Source organism: Lutra lutra, chromosome 10 (genome assembly GCF_902655055.1).
Source record: "Lutra lutra chromosome 10, mLutLut1.2, whole genome shotgun sequence".
Classification (NCBI taxonomy): Eukaryota; Metazoa; Chordata; class Mammalia; order Carnivora; family Mustelidae; genus Lutra; species Lutra lutra.
The window spans coordinates 20,900,871-20,924,155 of NC_062287.1; the positions used below are offsets into that span (position 1 = coordinate 20,900,871).

Consider the following 23,285-nt stretch of genomic DNA (forward strand, 5'->3'; position numbering starts at 1 on the left):
ATGACGAGGCAACCAGAGTGCCAGGAATAAATGTTCTTCTTATCTGCTTTGGCGGCTGCAGAAACAAACAGCAAGGACTGTTTCCTGGCAAAAATGGGGCCTGGCAGGTTGACAGCGTGGGGCAAAAGGGGGCCTCTGTCTGCAGTGGGATTCTGGGCTGGCAGCCTGGGGAAGAGGAAGGAATTGATGAAACGTGCTGAAGGGTGGCTTGAGGTCGAGGCTCCTATGACATGCCCTGAAGCAGGTTGTAAAGAGGCGAGGGCGGCTGTTTCTATATTATTCTTATTGAACAACAATTTTAGTGTCCGCTATGTGCCAGGCACCTGAGTTAGGTGCTCAGGATTCAAAGATAAAATGTTGGAAGCCATTTGTCCTTGGAGCTGGGTGTAATAAATAATGTGATATAGGTACATGAGGAGGTAAGTTTCTCGTGGGGAGAGGGTGTCTGGGAAGGCATCTGGAGACAGTTCAGTGTGAAGGGTGAAGAGGTGCTAGGCAGATAAAGCCTGGTTCATAGCCTGGGCCACATGTTAGAACCACTTAGGGAGCTCGTAAAACACCAAAGCCCTGGACACACCCCCAACCAATTGAATTACAGCCTCTGGGTTTAGAACCCGGGCATCAGTATGGGAAATTGCAAAGTGAAGCCAAAGTGGGCACCGCTGGTTTATGAGATGATTTGTGTCTCAGGCTTCAGAAGAACAGAATAGCTAAGTGGATAAACATTGTAGGTTGGTTGGCTGGCTGGTTGGTTGGTTAGTAAGTTGGTTGGTAGATTGGTTGGTTTTCAATATTGAGCCTTTTTATTCACTGCTTCTAGAGGGCCGTGAGAATTGCTTTTCAGATTTTGGCCCTGGGAGGAGCAGGAAAAAGGGAGGAGGGAAGACAGGAAGAGAGAAAGGGAGAGGAGGAATTTGGGGCTGTGGCTTCTAGGCATTGAGTGACATTGTCACAAACCACGCCTCCCTTACTGCCAGGACCTCCTGCAGAATTCCCCCAATTCCATGTCTGGAGTCTCCAATAACCCCCAGGGGATTGTGGTCCCAGCCTCAGCGCTCCAGCAGGGCAACATCGCCATGACAACCGTCAACTCACAAGTGGTGTCAGGTCGGTGCAAGGGATTGTGGGGAACACTCCTGGGAGGAGAAGGGGTGGCTCCAAGGGGATCCCAGGGGGTGGGGGGCAGGGTACCATACAAACAATCTTAGGAAATGGGAGGGGTGCCCCCTCCCAAGAAGGGGATTCCAGCTCGATTTCTTGACCACAGCGTTCTGTAAGTTTATAGATGACTAGCACCAAGACCTAATTGTGATATTTTTGAACAAATTTGGGTCAAAGTCTCATGAGCCCCTCAAAGACCAAGTAAAGCTGTTGTCCCTGCCCCCAAACACTTCCCACCAGAGGCTCTGTTCTCTGGACCCTGTTCCCACCCCACCTCACCCCACCCCAACAGGGGCTTGAGAGCCTCCAGAATTGAAGGTCTTTACGTGGGAATGCCAAGTGATTTGGAAATCCGCCTTGCCCTCACTCCTACCCACCCTCATGGCAGGGGACCCAAAAACTGGTTGTCTCCTCAGGTGGAGCCTTATACCAGCCAGTTACCATGGTAACCTCCCAGGGTCAGGTGGTCACCCAAGCAATCCCCCAGGGAGCCATCCAGATCCAGAACACACAGGTGAGTGTGCGTGCACAGGTGTGTGCTCATGTGCACTGGTTGTGGGGGGAGGGGAACAATCATAACTGTTTGCTCCCTGCTAGGCCCTTTACACAAGTGACTTACGTAATCACGTTATTCCTTTAAGAGGTGTCATTACGCTCAGTTTCCAGATGGGAAGCTGGATGTTGGAAAGGCTTTATCAACTCCTGGGATTTCCCTCCCCCTCAGGGTTACATCAAAGGATCCTGCACCTCCTATCCCTGGTTTCTAGCCCGAGCCACTCCATAGCTCAGTGGGATAAAGTGCACACACAGATAGGGGGAGGAAGACGACCTGAAGTCAGGCCTGAGATGTGACATTAATTCTGTCATCTTGGATAAGTCACCTGACCTGTCTGGGCCTCAGAGTTCTTACCCACAGAGAGGGGATGAACACCACTTGCACAGAGCCCTGCCAGCTTCCAGGGCTGCTATGAGTGCTAATCACAGTAATGGGGAGGAAGGTGCTTTGCAAACAGTAAACTAACCTAGAAATGCTAATAACTAGTGGATGGTTTCTGGCAAATTTGTCTCTCCTCTACCCTCTGCATGGCCCTGTTTCCTCTGTGTCTCTCATCCCCTTCTCCCTACCCCTCTTCCTCCTCCTCCTTCTCCCTGTCTCCCATTCTCTGAGGGGCTGGTGCAGAGTGAAAGGAAAGGTGACCTCCCCAGGGCCCTGAGAATGAGTTGGGAAATGGGGTTGGCAGAGAGCCTGCCGTCACTATGGCAACAGGTCCCTAGCTGCTGGCCCGCCAGGCTGCTGATGCTGATTTTTTCTCCACGTGCCCTGAAGGTTAACCTTGACCTCACCTCCCTCCTGGACAATGAGGATAAGAAGTCCAAGAACAAACGAGGAGTCTTGCCCAAGCATGCCACCAATATAATGCGTTCTTGGCTCTTCCAGCATCTCATGGTGAGTGTGCGTGGTTTGGGGGTGTGGAGTGAAGCACAGGGTACTAATAACCCCCCAGGTTCTGGACTCTGCCGTCCTTCCCGGATCTACAGAGGGCATGGGCCCAGAGAGAGGCTCGCTGGTAGGGATCTCATCTTCCAGAGGCCAAGGCAGAGAGGAGAGGCTTTAGTGGGACCTCAAGCTGGGAGGCTCTCTCTGGTGCTTGGTGCGGCCACAAAGAAGGTGACATAAAGTGAGGGAATGAGGACAGACATGTTCTGAAGAGAGCTAAGGACTGGGCAAGGGTTTCACAGATGGGGTGAGATTCTGGGGGCCAGGACTGCGGTTGCTACAGGGAGCCACGTGCTCTCCTGCTCTTCTCCTGGGGAAGAAAATGTGGATCCTCAGCCCAGGCTCTTCTGTTCCCTGGAGTCCTCACCATGAGGGTAGCAGCGGATGTGTGTCCCCTTTTCCCTGTCCCTCTGATCAGAGTGGCCAGATGGGGCACCATGCTGGAAGGCGGTGGCTGCAACCATCAGGTCTAGAGGAGCAGCCCAGGGAGAAATCTCTTTCCTCACACAACCAGCTCAGCTCTGGTGCAGAACAACTGACTGCCTCCATGAGCCTCTTTGGCCGCTTCTGTGAAAGGGTGACAGAGCCTTGGGTTTAAGCACGTGCACCAACACCTCTGTGCGCCCAGGGTGAGGACATAGATTCTGGAAGCACCAGCAGGCTTGAAGCAGTCTGCGAGGTTTTGAGGTCTTAGCCTGGCATGGAGGTACCAAGTTAGATAAAAAACAAACACCAAGAGACTGTCTTGGCCTTGAGGTAGAACCAGGCATGAGGGAAACTCTTTCTTCAGAGGGGAGAGAATTCAAACGGGAAATTAATCATTTGGTCAATCAACAGCTCTTTATTTGAAGTGGAGTACCTCCAGACTCCATGGAGCCTGAGCCTGGGTTGTGTTTCTCCAATACGGGCATCTTAGGGACTCCGGTCCAGAAGCACTAGGCCCACACACCCAGTGAACAGTAAGAACTGTTCTGTGGTGACCGATGTGGGGCTGGGGCTCTGCCTCTCCCCCCCACATGTCCATCCCCCCAGTTCTAGGGTGTTGGGGCCACCCCAGGGCTTTGCTGAGGAATCCACTTTGAGAGTACCACCTAGAGAACAAGGAGGAACCTAATTTTGAGAGAGGGGGCTGGAAGGCCAAGGGTCAAGGTGAGGGGAAGAGGTCAGAGCCTAGTGATGAAGCCCGGGAGCCAGGGCCAGCACCATCCTCAGGCCTCTTGAGAGCAGCTCTGACTCAGTGACTGACGATGGGGGCAGGAATGGCCAGGCCTCCTGCCTGTTGTGGTTTTCCACACTGTCAGAGAGCTGCAGTGGGCCTGCAAGCCCGGCGTCTGTGCTACATGGGAAGAGGGACTCCCTGAGGAAGGATCTTTCTCATGCACTGGTGCATCACACCCAAGATGGCGGCAGCCGCTCCTCTGCTCCCCATGTCCCCCTTCCCCCCAGCCCCCCACCATAGGTCCAGAGCTGGCTGCACACACCGCAGCGCAGTGATGTGTGACCCCAGGCTGGGGGTGTGCTAGAAAGCTCACGGGGTCCTCAGGCGGCCAAACCAGAGCTCCAATCTAGACTTTACCTCTGACTCTGAAACCTGGACACACTCACGTCTTAGGAAGAAAACCAGGAAGCAATTCAATAATTGCCAAGGCCCTTGCACATTGAAGTGCTTAATAAATGTTGGTGCCCCGTCCTTCCTGCCCCACCTCCCCCACCCCATGCATTTTTGACTGATGTGAACACACCTCCAACCTCACTTCTGAGGGAGAGAAAAGGCTAGGAGGGAGAGGAGGCTGCCTGACCAATTCCCCTACACACTAGCCCAGTCGCTCAGGCCAGCACCCAGAACTGACCCCCATCACCCAAGCCGGGGCTTCTGCCTCAGCTACCTGCCTCTCCCTATTTGCATCTCCCCCCTGATGTAAGTCTGAGCCTGAGACTGGAGGATCATCTTATCAGCCCCTCCTAACTGTGGCTCCCCTCTGACCTTGGACTTCAAAGTTCACAGGCTCCCCTCTCGCCCCCTTCCGGCTGAGCGCCCCTCTATAGCTTAGGGTCATTTCTTTCCACTCATGGCCACTGTCCCCTGGACCAGGGATGGCAGAGGAAGGTAGAGGTGGAGAAGAGGGGCGGGGGGGGAGTCAGCACAAAGCAGAGAAGGAAGGATCCAGATCAGCTCTACAAAAGGGACCAGGAACCATGGCGAGGGCTTGCTGAAAAGCATGAGTAAGACTTTCTGCTCACACCCTCCCAGGCCTGGATCCTCTCCAGCTCAGAGTGCACTCAGTGTGGATACTATTAATAAAGCACTTAACATTGGCAAAGTCCTCCCCCACTTAATGCCTTCCTCACAGCGGCCATCAGGAGAGGACAAGGGAGTGACCCCCAGGCCTTAAAAAAAGTCAGAACTCAGAACTTGTGGACTGGGGAAGGAAGGGTCTTTGGAGAAGTCCAGGCTCTAGGGACACAGCCTGGCACAGCTATCCTCTGCAGGCCCAGCCTGGGCCGTGGATCAGTCTGGCTACCCAGATCCCAGTGGGCTCACAGGCCCCCAAGCCCCAGCTCAGGAGAGGCTCTGAAGACTGGGTTAACAAGGGCACAGCGAAAAGAAGCTAGGCTTCAGAGCCAGACGGACAGGGTTACAAATTGAGGCCCCGCTGCCAGCTGCGTAATCTCTCTGAGTCGATTTCTTTGAAAAAAGATAATACCCGTTTCCCACGGGTATTAATTAATTAATTAATTAATTAATTAAATGAGAGAAAATATATGAAGAGCGAAGCCTGGTACATAGGCATGTGTAAGAAATGCGTACCCTCTTTGAACTGTCTAGAACCGTGGACTAAGAGCAAGTTTTTGAGAATCAGGCACACAGGTTGTGGAGATTAGAGGTGGATGCCCTACCTGTTGTTCTGATCTGTAACACCTACTGATTTTTACCATCATTTCATTCTAAAAACATACTGACGTATACTCTTGCTTACCTGATCTGCATATATATGTCTGTGTCAAACGTACGTGTCTCATAGCTCTGACTCAACTGTAAATTGCTCCAGAATAGGGATCATACGTTATACCTTTTATGGGGGCCCTAAAGATTTGATTCCCAAAGTGTGTACCTTTATAGGATGTTATAGGTGTTGCTGTCAAGATGGGGTGGAAGAGCTTGGGAAAATCTGAGTTATACAAAGTTCAGCTCAGTTCTTGATTCTTAGTGTACTGGGGGCATCGTGAATTCGCAAGAGGGGGCACGGTTGGAAGCTTTCCCCAAACATATTTGATTACGTGAGGTCCCCCTCTCCAACCTTGCTTTCACCGTGTCTTTGAGGAACAACTCTGAGACTACAGCTCTTGAGAACTCTAACTCTGCAGTAATGATGTATGGCCATAAAGTAGCTGTTTAGTTTTAGGGAGAAAGGGTAGAAAATGTTTGAAAAAGGACAGATTTCACTATCCAGTGGATGGTCTCCTATCCAATCCAGTGCACTGGGGAGAACCCACGTGTTGATTGGCCGATTGGAAAAGTTGGTTGAAGAAAGAAAAAGCCCTTATAAAGATAGATTTTATTTTAACTTAGAAGGTACACATATATATTGATTCTCTAATATCTTGATACAGGGCCAAGATCTTTTTCTGATGAGAGGTTGTCCTTTTACTTGCACAAACCTCTCCTATAATAGAACATCTATAAATTCCATCTTTATTTAACATAGGATAAGAAATTTCAAGTCTGGGAAATAATCTGGCTGTGGGATCTTTCTAGATTTTTGTTATGTATTCCAGCCGCTTACATTTGTCCCAGTTGATCCTCACTACGTGGCATTTTTAAGGAAGTCAGAGTCTCAAATCTTTCCAAAGCATTCCACTTAGTTTTCTTAGCAAGAATAACTCTGTTGTGGCACTTACAGTTTATTGGTTTACAGAATAGTTAAATTATATCATTATACTGACACAAGTAACTGGTGTAAACCAGTCTGGATACAAACACTGCCGACTTCCTGATAAGCAGATAAATGGTATAAGGACCATTCTGCACGGTTGCCTGTCTATCTCGAGCGTCTGGGACGATGTGAATGGCAGTTTCCATGGTTTGTAGAAGAAACAAAAAGCATTGTAAATCTACAGTCTCAGCTGGTAGAGATTGTTCATTCAAACTTTTGTAGTGAATACTAGTTGTTCCTGTTGTCTTCTTTCCCTCGGGGACCAGTTAGTGTTCTTTGATTCCTTTCGTCCTGTGTCTGAGGCTTCTGTTCATTTCCACTGCTGTGTGGCATTAGCAGCTACAGACATGGATTCTGATGACAGAATGCTCCTGAGATGGGACTTAAACCCCAGAGCCTTTTTGTTGTTAAGCTACAGCGAGGTTAGGAAGGTTTCATCCATTAGCTGCTTGCTATGGGGTCCCTGAAGAATCCCATGATATTTTCTTGCTGTTGTCTTTTGGCTGAAAGAGGCCAGTCTCCTGCTGGAAGCAGTCACTCCACAGCAAACGCAGGCTGGGGGGAACTCCAGCAGAGGGTCCTGTCCACGGAGGATGGAAGGAGAGAGCTGCTCTTCCTGCCCAGCTTCTGCCCCCAGCCCCTCTGCTCCAGACCCCAGTGCCCCTCACCCTGGCCCGGTTATTCTGCTCATTTCCACCCAGAAGAGGGCTGTCCTCTGTGCCACTGTCATCAAAGCACAGGAGCAACATTACAGAATATTCTCTGCATGTGGGGAGATCCCAAAGAGGAAACCAAGCCCCAGCAGGCCCAGCCACACACCGAAGGAGCCACGCCTTCATCAGCAACCGTGGCGGGCCCGATTCGCACTGAGCATCTTGGGGCCTCATCTCATGTAATCTACCCAGCCAGCGTAGGGGCTGGTATATTTGTTTATTTGAGAAAGAGAGAGATCGCGAGCAAGGGGGAAGGGTAGAGGGAGAAGCAGATTCCCCGCTGAGCAGGGAGCCCGGTGTGGGTGGGACTCGATCCCGGGGCCCTGAGATCATAACCTGAGCCAAAGGCAGACGCTTAACAGACTGAGTCACACGGGTCCCTGCTATCCTCATTTTACCAGTAACAAAACTAGACTCAAAGAAGGGAACATGTTCCCCAACATCTCATGGGATTCGAACCCAAGTCTGTGGCTCCTCGAGGCTCTAGTTCCTCACCCACGAGGCTATAGTCCCTCCGCATTGACCCAAGAAACCAGAGCATCTCTCGGCTCCCACATAAAGTCTAAGTGAAGCAAAGGGGACCCCTGGCTCTCAGCGGATGCTGTCAGTGGAGGTTGTCCGTGGAGACACAGAGCCCTGTCCTGGGAGGGGGGCAGGAGAGCTACATGCCACCCTAGTTTTCAGATTCACTGAGGCAGCCCCACCATCCCCTCATTCCCTCTCCCTTCTCCAACGCTCACATCCGCAGTCCTGGGGTGGCACCCAGCCCGCGTCACCATTGGACCCTGCTCGCTGCCACCCCTCCCCACCCTGTGTGTGAGGCGGCTGCTCTCCCACCCGACCACGTGCAGCTGAGGGCCTGCTTCCAGGGCCCTCATATGAACTCTGCGGCTGTCACAGAAGCCAAGTGCCCAAAATGCACCAGGGGCCTTCCCTCTCTTGACTTTTTTTAATTGAACTAGAATTCACATACCTCTATTCACCCTTTGTAACTCAAGTCAGAAGGTTTTCCGTATGTTTAGCGTTGTGCAGCCATCCCCACCATTGAATTTCAGAATATTTTCAGCACTGAAAGAAATTCCGTTACCCATTAGCTATCACTGCCCCGCCTCTAGAAACCAGTAATCGACTTCAGGTCTCATCAGATTTGCCGATTTCAGATCTTTCACAGGAATGGAATTTTTTTTTTTAAAGGATTTTATTTATTTATTTGACAGAGATCACAAGTAGGCAGAGAGGCAGGCAGAGAGAGAAGGGGAAGCAGGCTCCCCGCTGAGCTGAGAGCCTGATGCGGGGCTCGATCCCAGGACCCTGAGACCATGACCTGAGCTGAAGGCAGAGGCTTTAACCCACTGAGCCACCCAGGCGCCCCCAGAATGGAATTTTATTATATGTGGTCCTCTGTGAGTGGCTTCTCTCTCTCACTCTACATCAGGCTTCCAAGATTCATCATGTCGTAACATACATTGGTACTTCCTTCTGCTTCGTGGCAGAACAGGATCCCACTGCATGGACAGACCACCTTGGTTTATCCGCTCATCAGCTGGGGCACGTTTGGGTTGTTTTCTACTTTTTGGCTTCTGAGTAACCCTCCTGTGAACATTCCTGCACTCCACCTGATCTGAGCCTGTCCAGATCTGAGCGCATCTTTGTCAGATTTCCAGCTCTTCTCACCCACGGCACTGGAGCCTCACATGCTAGGCTCCTCCCTGCTGGGGGACACAGGCTGCCACACACCCGGGTACAGCGTGTGCCCTGCCCGTGGGCTCCCGGCCAAGGAGGGTGTGTGGACGTGAAATCCAGCTGGTTGCCTCTGTGCCTTGGTGTAAATCTTCAGTGACTCAACAAACACTCTCTGTGCGTCCTGCTTGCCACCTTCCCTGTGCCTAGCATTCTACTAAGCCCCAAAGACGTACACATCGATCCCTGTCAGAGACGCGCTTATGGGATCCATCTCCAACTGGCTTAGAAATGATATCTCTTACAGTGTGTGCTTTATGGAAGGGGCGTGGTACAGGGAGGCAGGCCCTGGATTTGAGCGTTGCACACCTTCTTACCTAGCCAGGGGACCGGGGCACGTTGCTGGGTCTCATCAGATCTCAGTCTCCTCTGCTCTAAAATGGGAATCACGATATCCAGTCCACAGCACTGTTGTGAGGATGGAATGAGATGAGCGTGAAAGTACTTTGTCCTGATCCAAACACAGCTGCTGTTGCAAATGCCTCCCGTCTCACTCCAGGAGTCCCCCTAATCCACCCTGTCTCAGGAAAAGCTGAGAGAAATCTTGACACTTCTAGGGAATCTGTGGCGAAAAGTAAGAAAACTTGAAAAGCAAAAAAATAGCTCAGAGAGACTTAGACCATTTTTGTTCCAGAATATCTTGCCTGCTACTTTTTCCTTCAACTTTGTCACACGATCTGAAATTCCACTCATCAGAGATCCACTTCAAAGTATCCAATCCCTGTCAAAAACAGACGCCAATGGAAAGGCCGAGATGCCATCTTTCATTCACAGCTTAGTATGAATTAGTTCCAAAGCTTACTTTTTTACTCCCACTCAGCTAAGATCAGCTTCATGGGAAGAGTGCCAGTGCTTGTTAGCAGTAGAAAATGAAGATTAGAATATTTTTTAACACAGTATTTTGAAGAGGCAAACCAGAATGGGGCGCCAGGGGAAAGGTTTCTAGCAATTGTTCTTCCCCTCTTCAAGGCCCCTGACCTTTAAGACTCTGATGATATCTACATCATCACGAATGTAGTTTTAAGAGATTTGACCCTAAAGTCCTAGCAGCCAGAGGCCTCAAATTCAGAAAGCTGACTGCAGGGTCACATGATGGCCCTGGGGCTCTGAGAAGAGGTGCTGAGAAGTGGCAGCAGGGCCCAGGAAAAGGCAAGAGGACGAAGCCTGTGTTTCCCCCACCTCAGAATTTCCTCAAATCCAGACCACCCCCTGAAATTAGAGCGAGATTGGTTTTTTATCCCTGAGTCCTATAAGCTCCTTTCCACCAAAACATAGATCTTTAACTAAATCAGCCTTTGGGGGCTAGCCTGGAAAGCTAGCTATTAAAGAAATAACTTGTTTCTATGGGAAAATAGGATCTAAGTCCCAAATACTGTATCTGTCCACTAACACCTAAGTCGTGGGTATAAGACATGATTCCAGCACTCGAGGGACTGATAATTTAATTGGGGAAATAAATTACACATGCAAACCAGGAGTGGTGAACCCATGTTATAATCAAGTATTAGCAGGGGCATACACACTCAAGGGGTCCAAGAAGGGAGGAAGTAGTACAGGTGAGAGAAGTTTGCGTACCTGTGCTGGTCAGACACATCCAGACTAGTGTGTCTGGGACTGAACATTGCATTTTAAAAGGTGCTTTGAGAAGTCATGTCCAGAGAAGAGCAGTCAGAGTAGGGAAATGTCTGTTCAAATGACTCTTAATGGGAAACAGGTCATATGATGAATGGTTAAGGGGACTGGGGATGTTCGGTCCGTAGAAAAGATTTGTTTCTCTAGGGCCAGCATGGTATAGTATAAGGAACAAGGGTTTTGGAGGCAGACAGACCTGAGACTGATCCCAGCTCCATTTTTTTTTACTTGCTGTATGACCTTGAACCAGTCAACTGGCATCTCTGATGTTAATTTCCTCTTCATAAAGTAGAGATAATGGTATCCACCTATGGCAAAGATGATCAATAATACGTTAAAAGGCACAATGCCTGACAGATGGTCTAGCCCAGAGGTGGAGCGGACGTGGTTAAAGATACAGTGGGTGTGAGTCTTGGCTCTGCCACTCACTGCTTGGAGTGAGTGGAGCCAGTTCCTTAACCCTTCTGGGCTTGGTTTTCTCGTGTGTAAAATGTGAATAATGATGCTTGTTTCATAGGTGCCTGGAAAATTCAGTGAGGTATTTTGACAGAGTACTCCGTGAATATTGTTAAGTATTCAAAGTTAGCCAAGGGCGCCTGGGTGGCTCAGTGGGTTAAGCCTCTGCCTTCAGCTTGGGTCATGGTCTTGGGGTCCTGGGATCGGGTCCCGTGTCGGGCTCTCTGCTCGGCGGGGAGCCTGCTTCCTCCTCTCTCTCTGCCTGCCTCTCTGCCTGCTTGTGATCTCTCTCTGTGTGTCAGATAAATAAAATCTTTAAAAAAAAAAAAATCAAAGTTAGCCAGAAACTGTAGGCATCCCGTAAGTGGTTGGAACTCTTGTTATGAAGTAAGAGACAGTGCTGTTGACTTCTGTGTGAAGGGCAGTCTAGGCTCTCTGGCTGGTTGAGTAAGGAGAAGATTTGAGTCCAGGAGAAAGACTTTCCCAACCATCAGCAAAAGGGCTGCCATGCGGTACACTGGCACCACAGAGCCACGCTTCCCCACCTTCTTCAGGACGGCACGCCCAGAAAGTGATAGAAACCAACCATACCACTTGCAGCTGGGGACCAGCTGGCGGACTCCCACTGAGCCACCCTGGCACTATCTCTGCGCACCTGTAACTGGTTTGGGGGCATCAGTGAAAGCGCTGGTATCAAGGACACCAGCCCAGTGCGAGAGCTGGCCTCGGGGACTTCCAGGGCTCTGGGCACGAGTGAGGTCTTGCCTTAAAGAAGCCTTGCACAGGATGCTGATGCACAAAGTTAGGGTTTAATGGAGGGGCTGGGATCTGGGCCAGGTCTGGCAGGGAGTCTAGGATTTAGGATGGAGTAGGAAGAGAAGGACGAGTTGTCTGGGTGAGAATTCTTTCCTGATTGACTATCAATAGCCTTGTCTGGCCCGTGATGGTTGCTGACCAAAGAGACAGACCCCTCCTAGGGTCATGAGCGTGAAATACTCCTCTACCCTTCTTCTCCCCACTGGAGCCTGGGGAACTGTGTGGCTCTGTGTCATGCCATGACTGTTGTCTCTCCCCTGCTGCTCAGGCATCTGTACCTGTAGAGCTTCGGTGGTCCTGGAAGTCAGGCTGACCATGGCTTGGCTGCATTCTCCCTTCTGCGCCAGGGAAACGGGAGATCTTGGATTCCTACCTGTGATGTGAAACTGTTTTCTCCCACCCACCCTTCACTGCAGGGACAAAGAGAGAACAGACCCATGGAAGCTGCCCTCAACTCCCCAGGACAGATGGAGAGTGCTGGAAGCGTAGTCCCAGGGTGTGGGCCACACTGACTGGTTGAGCACCAGCGAGTCCCAGGGAAGGAGGGAGGTTGGTGGTCTCCATCAAAGATAGGGCCTTGTTGACAATTGGCTGGTCAGTTGCAAGGCTGGATGGAGCTGGTCTGAGAAGACAGGGGGTGTGGGAGGCCACTAGCTTGCCCTGAGCCCCAGGACACTCCACGGGGGCCTGCAGCTCTCAAAGATTCTACCTGAAAAATGGCCAGCAGAGATTTACAAGTTCCAGCATCCCCACAAGAAGCCTAAGACCCAGATTAGGGGAAAACACCCCATTGTATGCACACAGAGCTGGAGTAGTCCCAGAATCCAGGAAATAAAACCATTTGAAAGAAGGAGCACATCTCTCCATGCGGGGAAGGAGCTGCTGAGGGCTCTCGCCATCTGTCAGAAAAACAACCTGTGGCTTTCACAGAGAGGGATCCACGTGTGCCATGCAGCAGATTTACTTTATTTGTTATGTGTTGATTTACTGAACAAACAGAGTGCCAGGCACTGTTCTAAGCACCTTTCAGATATTAACCCATTGAAACCGTATTACCATCTCAGGGTAGGTGGAATTATTTTCCCCGTTTTACAGAAGATGAACCCCAGTAACAAGCTCAAGGTCTTAAGAGGGTGAGAGACCAGTATTCAAAGCCTGACAGCCTGGCTCTGGAGTTCATGTTCCCCAGTCTCTTCCCCACAAACATGCATGGAACAGTCACTTGCAGGAAAGTCCCTTTTAGCAAGTAGGGCAGCCTGATTCCAGGTAGAATTCCCAGGGAGTTGACTCACTGATGCTCCCCACCCTGTCCCACTCATCTTCACTCACAAAGGCCCACAGTGAATGGTGACAACCACCAGTTACCCACTTAGGTTCCTGTGATCGTCCATTCCTTGAATACATACTGAACACTTGCCAGGCATTTTCTTTGGCTCTGATGAGGTGGGGGTGGAAAGAAAGGTGGGGGTCCTTTTCCTCAAAAACATGCAGCATGTCCGGTTGGGGTGACAGCTAAACAAATCGTCCATGTAGCATATGGAACCTATGGGGTAAGTCTTCCAGCTCGTGGGAGAGGTGTCCCAGTGGGCATGAGGCACTGGGGGCAGGTTAGGAAGGACCAGTCTTGCTTGCTACAGCATGAAGGATGGATTGAAATAGAAAACAGAGGGAGGGAGAATAGTTCCAAGATTGCAGGAGGGTGAAAAATAGGAAGGCAGTAAATATTTACAATGGAAAACTATGCAGCGATGAAGATGAATAGGTACAGAAACACCAAACAAATGTAGATTAGTCTCACACCTATACTTCAGAGTGAAATCCTGTGTGCTAATGGATTCCATTTATATAGGGTCCAAACACCAGGGAAAAGTAAACTGTATTTTTTAAGGATGTAACATAGATAGGAAAACTACAGAGAAAAGAAAGAAAGAAATTACCATAAAAAACAGGTTATTTTCGGGGAGGATATCTTTGAGGGTAATGATTGAGAAGGGGCACAAAGGGGTCTTTGGGTGCTGTTAGTATCTTATTTTTTGACCTGGGTGGTGGTCCCACTTGTGATTAATAGATAATAGATAAAACTATATATTTTCTTTGGACCTTTCTGTGCAGGTACAATTGTAAAGGGGAGGGGAGTAAAAAGGAGCAATAAAAGAATGGAAGGTCTGCACGAGGTGCATGATAATAAGAAAGAAGAGTTCCTCTGGTGGTTTACTGGGTTTCTCTCTGCCCTAAAAGGCTCGTTTTTCCCCCCACTTAGCATCTGTGAAATCAGGGTGCACCCTGCCATCGATGGCATCTCAGATGTGATAAAATGTGGTTGTTTGAGGACTCCTCACCATGCCAGCTGCCTCCATCGGGCTGGTGTCTGACCTTTCCAGAGCAAGGCCAGGCCCACAGAGTTGGGGCTGCTGCAGGGTGCGTGCCCACAGTTGGTCGGGAGCGAGAAGGGAAGAGGGCTGTCATTGACGCCAGTGCAGTGGGGGCCCGGGGAAGGAAAGCCAGCTTCCACTTCCCCTGTGCCCCATCCCTCCATGACTGGCCAGCCTTGTGGTCACCTGCCTGCACCAGGAGGAGGGAGGATAATCTTGGGTGGGCTCAGGGTGAAGGAAGGAGCAGGGGATCCAGGAACCAGCCCTGGCCACACTTCTTCCAGAGCCAGCTCCCCAGGTGGAACTCACCCTTCATCTGAAAGATGTCTGCAGCTTCAATTTAAGGCAGGGGAGACCTAAGCTAGGAGGCCACAAAGCAAGGTGTCGGAAAGAGTTTAGGTCACATTTCAGAGGCACTTCCTGATGGCAGCTGGGCCATCACAAAACACCCCCTCTGTGTAAATGCTGCAGTTCCCTTCTCTAGAGACTGCACAGTTGGCTCTCTGGTGTCCAGAGGGAGTTCGTGAAGCACACACACTTTACCTGCATTATCTTGTTAGATCAGCCCCCGAGCCCAAGAGGTACGTGCTGTTCTGCTATTTCCTTTTTAAGGCCAAGGAAACTAAGGATAGGAGACGTAGAACAACAAATCGCCAAGCTCCCAGAGCTAGTGAATGGTGGGGGTGTGTGTGTGTGCAGGACTTGACCTCTCCTGAGGCCGTGTACTTGACCACCAGGCAGGTCTGCATAGTTATATAAGGTTCCAAGCCCGCCCTGAGAAGGCTCTGTCATTTTCTGGTTCATTCTATATCTCTTGTTCTGGAAGGATTATCTGCTTCCAGAGAGCGGCTGCCTGCTTCCCTCCTGACTCCAGAGGAGCTCTTCCAAATAGTGGCCAGAGAGTGGCTACTATGGCCTGATGGCTTACCATGATCTCACTTGATTCCTCCTCCCGTCCTTGGCCCTGAGCCTTTCCAATTGTGCTAAAAGGAGCACTAACCAAATCGAGGTCTGTCCAGGGGCCAGGACTATTTTGACTCTGTCCTCAGGAATCATCTGGTCTGAGGCGTGTACAAGCTCGACTGCTCCTAGGAGCACTCAGATGTGGTGCCAGGAATGTTCTGGCCAACACACCTGTCCCCAGAGCCGGGCCAAAGCTGCCACTCACCCCCACGGCCTCCACCACGTGCCTCCTAAGATGCAGATGGGATGGGTGGTGGCGTTTGGGCAGTGGGAGGAGAAGAGCTTCTAACTCTCTCCATAAGAGGACAGCCAGCTGCCTTCCCCAACCCCACCTCCCACACACTCCATCCAGTGGGGGCACGTTAACCTCTGAATTTATACCCTCCACTCAGAAGGAAGGGCTGTACCAGGAGCCTCCTTAGAGCACACATGATCCCTCCATGGGAGAGACTTCCTTCCCTAGAGGTCTTTAAGAGTGGAAGAGACGTGGTCTGGCTGGCTTCAGTGTAAGTCTTGGCACAAGGCTCCTACCTAGAAGGCCCATCCCCACCTTTGCTGGGATGGCCTGGCCATTCTTCAAAGGCCAGCTGAAGTACCACCTCACTCAGGAAGTCCTCCCTGACCAGTCGGCCCACCCTTTTCTACCACCCAAGGGAACAGACACACTGCCCATTAAAGGGGGTTTCTTCCCCTTTGTCTGCAGCCTTCTCCCTAAGCTGTGAGCTGTCACAGCCACGAATCTCCCACCTGCCAGCATCCAGGAGGCAGCAGCTTCCCCTCCCTGTCAGCTGATGAGCCATGTGCTCTGCTCGGGAAATAAGGCGACCGTCTCCTGCCTGTGTCAGTTCCCTCGCGTGGTCCATACCCAACACACCGACCATCTACTCTGCCTGGGCTGGACACTGGAGATCCCATGTCTGCTAAGACCGGGTTCCCACCTGAGAGCAACTCCCCAGTCTTGTAGGGAGACCTCTTACCATAGAGCAGGCTGAATGCCGTTATTCAAACACAGCCGTGACGGACTCTGCCCCAGAACTTGGGAAATGGCTCACAGAGGATTTGATCTGTGGCAGGTCTTCCCAGAAGCTCAGAGACACACACAGTGGAAAAGTGGGGGAAAGAGCATTGCAGCGGAGGGAATGACAGATGCGAGGACAAGAAGGCACGAAAGGGCCCAGTGCAGCCCGGGAAGGCCAGATGGTTGCCATATTTTTGCTGTGTTCACGGACCAAGTGGCCATAGACAGGGGGGCTGTCTGGCTCCTCACAGCTAGGGAAATTGGAACTCCATGGAGCCAGAAAACAGGGCTTGGGCCCCACCTCTTCCCCAGAAGGTGTCAGAAGTGGATAGCCCCTGCTCCTCTGCCCCTTGGGGCCTGCGATCCCGCCCCCCCAGCCTCCCTCTGTTCCTTTCCAGTTAGGAAGAAATTGGCTCCCCTGACATTGATGTGTTTTCCTGCTTGTTAGAATCTTAATGTATGAATCACAAGGCCCAGCTGCCCTGGCATGGTGGTCAGGGTCAGAGGTGTGAATTAGAACAACATATGATCTTAACAGCTTCGGTCAGGGGGTGCTGGGGCCAGCTGCAGAGGTTGCTTGCCTTTGTCGCTGATAATGAGAGCACTTCCAAGGCTGTCACTCTCATGCTCGTTCCTTAGCCTGAAGCACCTTGCCCACATCATCCCATAATAATAGCATGAAGAGCCATCTCCTCGTGAGCACATTATGAGTACAATTTCATTTCATCACTAGGGCGACTTTATGATGTAGGCCTAAGGGACATGCCTGAGACCTCACAGCATGACGTGACCAAGCCAGAATCTGAGTCCCAGTCTCTGGGACTTTGGAAAGCCCAAGCAGCTCTTTCTAACGCCACCTCAGTCACGAGAAATATTCCTGGCTAGAGGAGGCTGAACAGCTTGGCCCTCTGCCCTAGGAGTCCACAGACCTCCCCTCGCTTCAGGGCAAGGCTCCCACCCACTCTGAGCCTCATCACTTCTTCACCACATGCCTGCTGGATGCTAGGTGTGGGTGCAGGGACCTGGAGAAGACACAAAGACGCAGAGACCCAGTTACCACGCAGCTCACCACCCAGTGGGACCCAAAAGGACCCCTATTCCACCACCACCCAAAACTTTCCCATTCTTTTTTTTTTTTTTAAAGATTTTATTTATTTATTTGTCAGAGAGAGAGAGGGAGAGAGAGCGAGCACAGGCAGACAGAATGGCAGGCAGAGGCAGAGGGAGAAGCAGGCTCCCCGATGAGCAAGGAGCCCGATGTGGGACTCGATCCCAGGACGCCGGGATCATGACCTGAGCCGAAGGCAGCTGCTTAACCAACTGAGCCACCCAGGCGTCCCCCCATTCTTAATGTGACCTGTGCAACCTTCCCCACACTCTGGCCAACCCATTTCTCCTTCTAACCTTCTCTAGAGCCTATTACCCAAACTACCCAACCTTTGCTTTGTTTCTGCTTTCTTTCACTCAGGAGTCATTTGCATGTCATTTGCATGTGGAAGGCACTGGGGATACATTAATAAGACGAATTAATAAGACATGGTCTCTGCCCTCATGAAGCACAGTCTAAGAGCGGGAGACAAGGCTGTCATCAGTGCAGGGACCGAAGTGCCCTGGGACACCCCTTCTTCCCTCACCCCCACAAAGACACGGACTCAGTCTTACAAATGACAAGAACTGCGCTCCAAGCTGGAGCCAGCCCCTGGGGGAGCCCCAGGGAAGTTACTCGGTTTCTTCAGCTGTAAAGTGGGAGTAACAATATTTAACCTGCCTACCTTATCAAATGTGAGCAGTGTGCTTTGTTAAATGAAATTAAGTGCATGACAACCTTTCCTAGGTTGCCGAGGATTCTACAACTAATAGTTACTGTTCTATCCATCTTCGGTCTCCTGGGATGCCAGCATAAATCTGGGCACAGAGTAGATATTCAGTAAATTTCAGTCCATTTAAATTGAATTGGTTCAGATACCCCCATGTACCACCTTCTGATAGTCCTGTAGGCTTTTGGGGCCATTGTCAACCTAATACTAACGATGCTTGACCTGCCTGCTGGGGATTGGCTGTGAGGACAAAGTCAGGATGTGAAAGTGCGTTGGAAGCACTTTTGGAGCTCTGCTGATCTTGGGAAACCCATGTCGTCCCCCATCTTGAGGGGGTTGGGCGGTGTTCCTGACTGTGGAGCCACAGACGTGGGACAGGCTCCCCCAGGCCCTCGTTCCATTACTTTTGGGAAACAAACATTGTACTTTCCCCGATTTAGGCTCCTAAACCGCTGGGCTGCCTGGGTCAGGATAGCGCCTGTGATGTAGACATGGTCTCTAGGGGGACCAGGCCACCATGTGCCCACCCTGCATTAGCCCTTCACCTCTCATTTCAGCATCCCTACCCTACGGAGGATGAGAAGAGGCAGATTGCGGCCCAGACAAACCTCACCCTCTTGCAAGTAAATAACTGGTGAGTTATCACCCGCGCAAAGGCTCTCAGATCCGAGGGCCAGCAGGGGAAAGAGATAGCCTAGCCCAGCCTCTCTACCACAGCAGTCTTCCCCTTTGGGCTAGAAGCAGAAAGCTAGAATCAACCCAACCTCCTAGAGCTTCATCGGCAGCTTCTTAGCGCCCTCTGCTGGGAGATTGTGTCAGGAACATCACTGGAAGCTTCTGGCTGAATGGAAAGCCTGGCCCCACCTGCAGGGCAGACACACACGGGAATGCAGACAGCCAAGGTCTAGAGGAGCACCCGGTGGTCATCTAGTCTACCCACCACCTCCGTGAACTGAAGAACTACAACGTTCTGCAAAGCCTGGGTGGGAAGGAGGAGGGAGAGTTGCGTCTTCTGACTTCACAGGCATGTTTTCCCCTTCTGTGTGTCTGGCTGAGCTGTCACAGAAATCTGAGAGAGCAAGATCTGGTTGGGTGAGGGTAGACCCAAGATTTGGGGCCCCTGATCTGAGCCCTGGGCCCTGAAGTGAAGTCAGAGTTCAGTGCTTCTTAGGGGACCCCTACTTCCTCTGTTCAATCCTGATGAGTCCTGAGTAGAGATTTCTGACCCTCCTCATGCGTCCCTCCCCTCTTGCTTTGTGGTAACCAAGCTCCAGGAGATTCCCTGAGCCCTGCAGTGCCCAGGGCTCTTCTCCCAGCTGGGCTTTCACACCCTAGACGAGCCCCCAGTCTGTTCTGTACAGTGGATCAGCTGCTGAGAGTCTGGAAGCAGCTCTCACTCCCTGCACATGCGCACACACACCCCACAGCCCCAGGGGGGTACTAACTAGGTCCCTACCATTACCCCTGGGCAGGTTCATCAACGCCCGGAGGCGCATCCTGCAGCCCATGCTTGATGCCAGCAACCCAGACCCTGCCCCTAAAGCCAAGAAGATCAAGTCACAGCACCGGCCCACCCAAAGATTCTGGCCCAACTCCATTGCTGCGGGCGTGCTGCAACAGCAGGGCGGCGCCCCGGGGACGAACCCGGATGGTAAGAACAGGGGGCGGGGGAACTGTGGCCTGGCGCTGGTGGGCGGACCTCCTGGACGGGCTCCACAAAGACGCCAGGGCTGAGCAGCCACCTGCCTATGTGGCAGTGGCAGCTCGGTCACACCCATGTTCTCCTTCCAAGGAAGTGCGCGGGCCTGAAAGAAGGGGATGCTTTTGCATATATTTTCACAACCAAAAAGCAACCTCACAAAGACGAGTGGGAGTCCGTGGTCATCTGAGTCAGTGACTGCTCAGCAGAGCCCCCTCCTCACTCCCACACCCGCATGAAGTTCCGGCGTGCCCGTGAGTGTCTGCCCAGCTCCCCCAGAGCCGGGGCCATCTATAAATACCGAAGCAGGCAGCTGGCTTGTGAACGGAGGCCAGGAAGAGCTTTGTTTTCCCAGCTTCTCCATCACACCCTCCACATACACTTTCCTAATTGCTGGTCGCCTGGTGCACAATGAATAATTCACTGAGCCAGACATTTTATAGCTTGGCACGTGAAGACAGCTGTGTGTGGGAGGTGGAGGTGTGCGTGTGCACGTACACACCTCCGCGTGCATCTCTGCAGCTGCGTTTGGGTTCTCCGTGCTGGGCAGTTACCGTGTCCGCTCTAGCAGATTCTGAGCTACACGGACCAAGGGGAGAATCCCAACTCCATCATGCCTGACTGTCACCTTGAGCTGATGCCCTAACCATCTGAGATTCAGTTTCTTCCTCTGTAGAATGGGGACGGTAACTCCCACCCTACAGAATTGTTGGAAAGTCCAAGTATGTAATGTCCATAGACGCTGCCTGGGGGTGGTAACTCGGAGCACCACTTCTTGGGAAGGAGCCAGGAGGGGCTGACAAATGTGTGGATTGGGCGACTTCACACCTGGGAACTGTCGACCACTCCATGAGCCAGTCCCCCCAACTCTACCCAACACCGAGGTCCCCGAGCCTGACCCTTGCCTTCTTCTCTCGCGTAGGTTCCATCAGCTTGGACAACCTGCAGTCCCTGTCCTCAGACAATGCCACCATGGCCATGCAGCAGGCCATGATGGCCGCACATGACGACTCGTTGGATGGGACAGAAGAGGAGGACGAGGATGAGATGGAAGAGGAGGAGGAAGAGGAGCTGGAGGAGGAGGCCGACGAGCTTCAGACAACAAATGTCAGCGACCTGGGCTTGGAACACAGTGACTCCCTGGAATAGTTGGCAGCCCAGATGGCACTGGTCACCGAGCAGGACAGGAGTGTCGTCAGGAGGGTTCCAGGGTGGGGGGGAGGGGGGCACGGGCAGGCAGCGCCAAGGAAGTTGGGCCCTAGCTTCCCCAAATCAGTAGCTTGAAGAAATGCTGAGGAGACCCCTGCTCCTTCCCAACTCCCAGGCTTCCGTGAGCGCCCACGCCCCACTTCCCTAGACCTGCAGAGGACTCCGTTTGCGGGGCCGGCCACGCAGCCTACGCGGAAAGGCAGGAGTGAGAGCTGGACTCACGAATCCCTGAGGACAGATGGCACCCATGCCTCTGCCCAAACTGAAGGACTTGAGATGTTTACAAGCCCTGCGCTGTGAGGCGGAGCGGTGCTGTTCAGAGTGAGCCTCGCCAGGGACAGAGTCAGGAGGAAAGGGAGGGTCAAGGGGGTCTGGGTTCCACCCCCATGAGGTTCTCAGCTCCTCGACAGACATTCAAGGGCAAGAGCCCAGACTCATCACCAGTGGCTGTAGCAGAGGGGGAGGCCCTGAGGCATCACATCTTGCAGATTGGAGTGGGACCCAGGCCCCCGAGGGTTCTGGCTCATTCTTCCAAGGACCTGTCTCAGGCACGAGCAATCATGGACTTGGAAGAGAGGGCAGGAGCCCCCACAGCCACCTTCTCTCTCTCTCTCTCTGTCTCCTGGAAAGGAATGGTACTCTGGCAAGGCTCAGATTGTAAGGCGTTAAGAGGAATCCCTTCCCCTGGGTCGGTTCCAGGACCCAAGGAGATGGCAGAACCTGAGCTAGGAGCCATATCAAGGTGACTTTGGGGACCACAGCCATCCCTAGGTGGTCACAGAACTCAGCTCCTGTAGCAACAGGACAATGGTGTCTTATCCCAGATGTTCCAGCCCTCAAATGGAGCTCCTCAGATGTCCCAGCCCTCAGCCCCCCATGGCTGTCCCCCTGCTCCTGGGCTGGCAGAGCAGCCCCCATTCTCTCTTCATTCTATCCTTCAGAGAAGGCAGAAGAAACATTGGAAAGAAGCATCCAGTCCAATGGGAAGCCAGGGGTTGGAGAAGGTGCTACATCCCTCTTCCCATCAGCATCCAAAGTGTGGGCAAGGGCCCAGAGAAATGGTGCCCCAGAGCCAAGTGGTGCCCCTCCCCCACACCCCTTGATGATCTCCCCCGACCCCACCACGACACACAGCACTGGAGGAACTGGGGCTCCCTCAAGGAGGAGGTTTGCCACCACCTGCCCTGACTCCCACCCTCCTACCCCAACTTCCAGGCCCCCGTGACTGGCACCCCTCCTCCCCTCCCACCCCTTGGCTGTGAATGACAGGACTGCTGACACGTGTGTTTTCCATTGGATTTAATTTAATGGACTTGCAGTTTCACTTGTAAATCATGCATTGGCCATCTCCTTCCGTGGCAGGATGCAAGTGGCCACCTGGCTCAAGCTGAGGGGACCCTCAGGGCCTTCTGGGGCTTCCCCTCCCCCACCTGGTTGGGGTGGAGCAAAAGGGTGGCCGCTCTCCTGAGGTCTCCCTGAAATGAATGTATTTCTCCCCCAAAAGAGCTGATATTTAATGTTTTAATAGGGATTTTTGAGAAACAAATAACCTTATTTATAATCTGGGTGATCCAATCATTTTTTACTCCCTTTTGATGCCATAAGTAGAGGAAAGTCTAGCTTTTTTGGCGTGAGACTTTTGCAATGTGCAGTGGGATAAAATACATTTCCTTTTCTGGTTCATTTTTCTTGTTCTATTTCTCTCTCTCTCTCTCTCTCTCTCTCTCTCACACACACACACACACACACTCACTCTTTCTCCTACCACTTCGAACAGCAACCCACCCAGCACAGGCACACCTGCACACATGCCCACACATCCTCTTCCCAGCCCCTCCACCTGCCTAATGTTATGCAACCTCCTTCTGATGTATCCACCAAACCAGTACTGAATGTGGCCGAGAAGTTTTCAGTAAATCTTATTACCTACCATCATTCTGGTGCTCGGTTCTTTTTCCGTGGTTAGTGGTCAGTGGGACCTTGGACCGGAGAAAATTGGGAGGCCTCAGCCTACCCCTTGTTGAACTGACTACCCATGGAAGGCAACAAAGTAGAAGGCTCTCTGAGTGACCTCAGTTTACCTGTCTGGGCAGGAAGACAGCCACGTTTGGCACACACACTGCATACGTGTCTGGCTCAAAGACAAAGAGATTAAGGAGAGGAACCCGGAGGACACTGCACTGCCCTCTCCTGGCAATTCTCCCCCATAGCAGCGGCACGCTCAGAATGTGGTCCCCTGCGGCACCATACTCTACC

The 23,285-nt window shown here is 51.9% G+C and overlaps 1 protein-coding gene across 6 annotated transcripts in view; it reads left to right on the forward strand.

Moving 5' to 3' along the window:
• PKNOX2 (PBX/knotted 1 homeobox 2) overlaps positions 1 to 22,964 on the forward strand; it is a 271,533-nt gene extending 248,569 nt beyond the window's left edge. For 4 of the 6 annotated variants that reach the window (XM_047691812.1, XM_047691811.1, XM_047691813.1 and 1 more), the window contains 6 exons: positions 978 to 1,107; positions 1,578 to 1,675; positions 2,489 to 2,608; positions 18,679 to 18,755; positions 19,594 to 19,772; positions 20,743 to 22,964. In XM_047691812.1, the coding sequence (XP_047547768.1) occupies positions 978 to 1,107; positions 1,578 to 1,675; positions 2,489 to 2,608; positions 18,679 to 18,755; positions 19,594 to 19,772; positions 20,743 to 20,969 (831 nt within the window). In that variant the 3' untranslated portion in view covers positions 20,970 to 22,964. The remainder of the gene's footprint in view (positions 1 to 977; positions 1,108 to 1,577; positions 1,676 to 2,488; positions 2,609 to 18,678; positions 18,756 to 19,593; positions 19,773 to 20,742) is intronic. The other 2 variants (XM_047691815.1, XM_047691816.1) reach the window with 2 other exon arrangements.
• Positions 22,965 to 23,285: the final 321 nt, after the last annotated feature.